This window comes from Diadema antillarum, unplaced genomic scaffold (assembly GCF_040938485.1).
Source record: "Diadema antillarum isolate AM-2024a unplaced genomic scaffold, OU_Dant_1.0 seq00001425_RagTag, whole genome shotgun sequence".
NCBI lineage: Eukaryota > Metazoa > Echinodermata > Echinoidea > Diadematoida > Diadematidae > Diadema > Diadema antillarum.
The window spans coordinates 731,687-737,739 of record NW_027272177.1 but is presented as its reverse complement, the minus strand read 5'-3'; the positions used below and the strand labels follow the sequence as shown (position 1 = coordinate 737,739).

Here is a 6,053-nt window from a genome sequence, read left to right as displayed (position 1 = left end):
GTCTTGAAAGAGATCGAGGGTATAGATCTAAACCAATTTCAGCAGGTTACACTGAATCATCACTTGCTGGCAGAGAGTCTTAACCGGATCATGCAGATGATATTACCCGCTGCCAGCGTACCCTGATTCACACATTGGATGCAAACCGGATGGCGGCCATATTGGAAACAACCAATATTTGGGCATGGGGGCACAACTCTTGGCCATCAGGCCCAAGTGTTAAGTAGTATCGAGCATAAAGAAGACAATTAGAGTAAATAGTAGTTCCAATCCTATTTGGAATTGAGGTACCTAAACAAGTCATTGAAAAAATGCCCCAAATTGACTGACGTAATGACCCAAACTTAATTGGATGACAATAGCAAGTTGCAAGACACAGGGTTGTTTCATGTGGAATGCATGTTATGCCTCACAGTATGTCGCTTTCCAGATGGTTCATGACGTCACTGCATGCTCTAGGACCATGAGTCATTCATCGGAACCATACAGCCCACGAGCTTGACACTGACCAACACAGGCCCGCCAGCTCGAAACTAGGTAGCATTGCCCATGAGCCTGACACTATAGGCAAACCAGGTCCATAAGAGTCCGACACACACGGGGTGGGGGGGGGGGGGGGGGGGGTCCACGAGATCTACACTGAATAGATTAAGCTTTCTGATGTTATACATATATTAATCTCGTGGACCTTCTTTTCCTCGAGTGTCGAGCTCGAGGACCGCACAGCTTGTGGGCCTATTATATTTAATAATAATAATAACTATTTCTTATTGAGCGCTTTTACAGGACCTGATCAAAGCGCTGTACATACATCAACAAACAACATTCACAAAGTATAGGAACATATTAGTAGTTACAATTGAAATAGTTCAGTCTTGAGTTTCCTTCTAAACATTTCCTCTGAATCACATAGACGGAGTTGTTTTGGTAGAGTGTTCCAGACAACAGATCCAGCATATGAAAATGTACGTTCGAAAGCTTTGGTTTTTGCTTGTGGGATTTGTAGGACTGTCTTATCATTTTGTGACCGGAGTTGATATCTGGTGGCTGTAGGGGTGGTTAGTAGGTTGGATAGGTATTGAGGAGCGGTATTCATCATGCATTTATAGACCAGATGGGCTAGTTTGAAATCGATACGCTCTTTGATGGGGAGCCAGTGTAACTGCTTCAGTAAAGGAGCACTCGGGGATCTTCTCTTTACACCAAGCACCAGGCGAGCCGCTCGATTTTGGACTTTTTGGAGTCTTTTCACATCACTGACATTCATATTTGCCAGCAGAGAATTTCCATAATCAAGCCTGCTCAGAACTAGAGAGCGCACTGCATGGTTACATGCATCTTCTGTAAGATACTTTCGAACATGAGATATGTTTCTCAGATGGAGGTTTGCTGTCTGGCACACTCTACTGACATGATCTGTCATCGACAGTATCTGGTCAAAATGAACACCTAGATTTTTTACAGTGTGTGATACATTGACAGTAGTGTTTCCAAGCCGAATGCTTGTATCTCCCGTAGGGCGTAGTCTACTAGATGAGAAAACAATGCTTTGAGTTTTGTCCTCATTTAACTTCAACATATTACTCGCCATCCAGTGCCTTAACTCATGTATGCATTCCTCTAGTTTAATCCGGGCTTCGTTCAGACTGGCAGGATTGCGTGGATCGAAAGTACAGTAAATTTGTGTATCGTCAGCGTACAGATGATACCGTAGGCCATGTCGTCTGATGATATTAGCGACAGGTCTGATGTACATTGTGAAGAGTTGAGGCCCAAGCACCGAGCCCTGAGGGACTCCGTATCTTACAGTATGAGGCTAAGAGAACTTTCCCCTAGTGACGACACGTAGAGAGCGTCCGGTAAGGTACGATGTAAACCATTGTAGAGCTGTGTCTCTGATCCCATAATCAGACTGAAGTCTTGCCAACAAGATCGAATGATCTAGGGTGTCGAATGCGGCACTTAGATCTAGAAGCACAAGTATGACTGCCTTCTTGTGATCAATCTCTTGCAGAATATCTTGCTTCACGCGAAGTAATGCCGTCTCAGTGCTGTGGAAGGCCTTGTAAGCTGACTGAAAGTCCTCATGCAAATGGCAGTCACGTAAATAAGATGTCAATCTAGAAGATACCACATGCTCAGTTACTTTCGACATGAAAGCGATGTTTGATACTGGCCGGTAGTTTTCCATGACTTTCTGGTCCAGTGACGGCTTTTTCAACCGAGGAAAGACAATAGCCTCCTTCAGTTTATCTGGGAATACACCGGAATTCATGGATGTGTTTACAATCTGACTTATGACTGGTACGAAAACATCGACATATTCCTTTAAAAGCCAGGTGGGTATGGGTCAAGATCACAAGATTTACTGGGAGCTCTCAAAATGATCTTCCTTATTTCACTGTCACTAACATAGCCAAACTCAGTCAGTGATGGCATATCCTCAGGACTATCTTGTAGGGTAGACATGATGGCACCAGTGGACGATGAGACACTTCCAGAGGTACTGGATTCAAGGGATTGTCTCATGCTGGATATCTTATCATCAAAATAGTCTGCAAATTCATTGCTCAGCTGAAGATCATCGTCTGAGGCATGTAGCTGTTGCTTATCTGCAGTTCCGAGCAGAGAATGGAGTGTTGTGTACAGACTCTTAGGATTTGACGAAAGAAATACATCAGTGTAGAAACTTCTCTTGGCTGCCTGGATAACTTGAGTGGCATGGTTTTTCTGTTTGACGAAGAGCTCGCGATCGCATGGTGCTCGTGTCTTCCGCCACTTTCGTTCAAGCTTCCGACGTTTCTGTCGAGCTTCATGCACCGTCGAATCATACCAGGGAACGCAGGGTCGTTGCTTCCTTGTGCGTGTTGATGCTGGACAGTGAACATCGAGGACGCGTCTAATAGTTTGATTATATGAGTCTATGGCAGAACTGCTGTCATCTGTAGTCAAATCACTGAGAGTCGTCAGAAGATCTTGTCCAAATGACTTCCTGTCAAGTTGGCGGAAGTTACGAGAAGTTGTCGTTTTCTTCTGTGGATCTGGTTTCTCTCTCTTCAGGATGCAGCCCACATTGAAATGATCAGAAAGTGCTTTGTCACTCACTGAACATTTGGACACAAGACAACTTTCTTTTCGAGACATGATCAGATCTAATGTGTGGCCCATATTGTGGGTAGGTCCAGTAACATGCTGTTGCAGTCCTGCTGCTTTTACAGAACTCAGAAACTGCCTAGTTTCCCGATTTCGTAGAACATCAATGTGGACATTGAAGTCACCTACGACCAGTAGATCTCCAGTTAACATCGCTAAGCTGCCGAGGAAATCATCAATTTCTTCTAGGAAAGCCGTCACTGTGTAACCATTGGCTGCTGAAGGAGGTGGCCTGTAGACAGCAACAATGTTCAAGTTGTTTGAATCATCGCTGACACATACATATTCAAATGTAGTCGTTTGCTGATCTAGCTCCTTGATTTTGAGATGTAACTGTGACTTAAACAGGATGCCGATACCACCATGGCGGTCGCTTTCTCGAGGAAAGTTCATGAAGGAGAAGCCAGGAGGAGAAAACTCGTTAATGACAGCTGTATCTTCCTTCGTGAGCCAAGTCTCTGTAACCACCAGCATGTCGATGTCATTTTCGAGGACAAGGTCGTAAATTTCGAGAGTCTTGTTTCGCATAGAGTGGGCATTCCACAGACAAAATGACATGTCCGGTGTGTGTGTGGCGGTCGATTTGGTAATATACTTGAGATTGTCCCTGTTTGCACCATGCTGACCATTGACAGGAGTTCCACGAGGAGAGGAGAGAATTGGAATCTTCCCCTGCTTTCGGCTGCCAGCACGCTTGCCTCTGTGTGTTGGCAGGCATGAGCAAATACCAAGTTCTCTAACAGTTTTCCATAGATGCTCTGGTAATCGAGTCTTTCCATGCGGTTGAAGCTCAAGAATTTGGTCCGCATTGTTTGACCCACTTAATCCTCTCATGGCTGAAAAGAATGGCAGGGTACCAGTGCAACCATCAATGCCTAGGAGTGTATTGTCTAGTCCATGGTCAGGCAAGCCATGTCCCAGTACAACAGACTGAAGAAGCAACAGACCATGAAGTAGTGTAGACAGGATGGTAATGCCTACAGCCCAATGTACATGAGTAGCCATTTGGGAGACATTAAGAAAATCGCGAATATGAATCAAATTGCAGCAAGATTCATCTCAGCAATCGTCCAGGATGATCTATGAGTGATAACACAACTCCTGATACCAAAAACATGAAGACAGCTTTCCAAAAAGATGAGGTATATCACACAATCTCAGGAGCTCACAAACTCGTGTGGCAGCCTGTCAGGCGCTCACAATGATTTGTGATTATGATTTGATGTCGAGCTCATTGACCTTGTTCATCTAGTGTTTAGGTCACGGGATGTATGACTCGTGGGCTTCTTTACAACTCATGGGCTGTACGACTCGGGTTGTTTTGACTCGTGACGTACATCTGATGAGGTGGGCCTGTTGTTTTCTGGTTGGCATCTGTCACCCTTTCATCCAGTTCAAGGAACTTTGCCATATGCCTGTTCACAAACTATTAAGCATCAACCCAAAATATGGTACTCCTCACCCCACCTTCCATTTTTAAGCATACAAATTTTGTCCAGTGCAAATTGGATAAAGTTGCACATAATTTCATGCAAGCTTCAGTCTGCATAACTAACCCAAATATAAATATTATATTTGAGGTCACTGCCATCACTGAAGACACGTGAGCTTCATTTCTGAAGTAATTGACCGCTCACATTCCTGAGACCTGTTACTATGAACCAATGCTTTGTGGAATGTGCATAAATACTTTGATTATAACGTCAAGGCGTGATTTGTACATGATTAAACATTTAGGATTAAACCAATGAAGCCAAACATCAATACACTTTGCAATCCTACACAAATTTTGATATTCTAAAAGTCTGACCTCACGTTGTCCTTAGAGGTCAAAGTTGGATATACAGAGGATAATGACCAATGTTCTGTGGAATGAGAAGACACTTCTTGTAGTATAAATGCTAATAGCATATTGCATGATTGCACACCAGGGCCCCATTTCATGAAAAGTTGATATGATAGCAACTCTTGCTGGAATGGCAATTGTCATAGTAACGACAGGAATCCAGCTTCCTGATTGGCTGTTGCTATTGGAAGTTGCCATTCCAGCAAGAGTTGCCATCCTAACATCTTTAATGAAATGGGGCCCTGGTATACAGTTAACCATTGAATATACATCAAATATCAATATTTTGATTAGCATGCACCACAACATCGGCGTCATCGTTCAAACAAGGAGTAATAATTTGTGCAAGCATTGTTTGTATGTTTGTTTTATTTGGTCACGGGTTTAAAAGCCCTAATTCAGCCAAGAGCCAAAAACAGTTGACATAGACAAAACAAACCAAAGACACAGAACGAACGAAATCAATTCAAACATAGACGTGATACAGATATCAACAAAGAAACAAAACACGACATGACAAAAAGAATAAAGGTATTATTAAACGCATCAAGAAACAGCAACAATTATCTAATCAAAATATTCTTCAGGTTAAACAAACTCTTCGTAGCATGAGTGCATATCGACTAAATCAAGAGCATTTTAAAGGAATTCAGACTGTCTAATATTCGAATATTTTAGGAAAGATCACTGAAAATTCTTTTATCAGTATAGATGCATCAGTGTTTCTTTTTTTCAGTTTGAGGATATTGCGTGAATTTTTTAGATAATATGCATTCTGTCACATAGAAACGGCGGTAGTATACTAGGCCCTGTACATCAGGAACAGGTTTATGCAGCTTCTTTTTTCCAGCGGATCTCAACTGTTTCAACTGGTGGTAAAAGGATTTACTGCTGAAACGATTATCTATACCAGTAGGACACCACGATGGGTTTTTTTTTTTTTCTGTAGTACACTTATTTTTGTTAGCAAAGTCTTTCATGCGTTCATCCAAAAATAGAGCAGTAATCCAAGTGCAGCTGAATTTAACCTTTGTATAACAACAAGGCAGTACCC

At 42.6% G+C, this 6,053-nt stretch overlaps 1 protein-coding gene across 1 annotated transcript; it reads right to left on the bottom strand.

Moving 5' to 3' along the window:
• Positions 1–2,328: 2,328 nt before the first annotated feature.
• On the bottom strand, positions 2,329–3,711 carry LOC139709294 (uncharacterized). The gene has a single exon (XM_071621243.1). The coding sequence runs from the start codon at positions 3,709–3,711 to the stop codon at positions 2,329–2,331; it is 1,383 nt and encodes a 460-aa protein (XP_071477344.1).
• Between the last annotated feature and the right edge of the window lie 2,342 nt (positions 3,712–6,053).

Bases quoted from the DNA above. Each gene is read 5' to 3' on its own strand.
- LOC139709294 (XM_071621243.1), bottom strand. From the start codon at position 3,711: ATGTCATTTTGTCTGTGGAATGCCCACTCTATGCGAAACAAGACTCTC.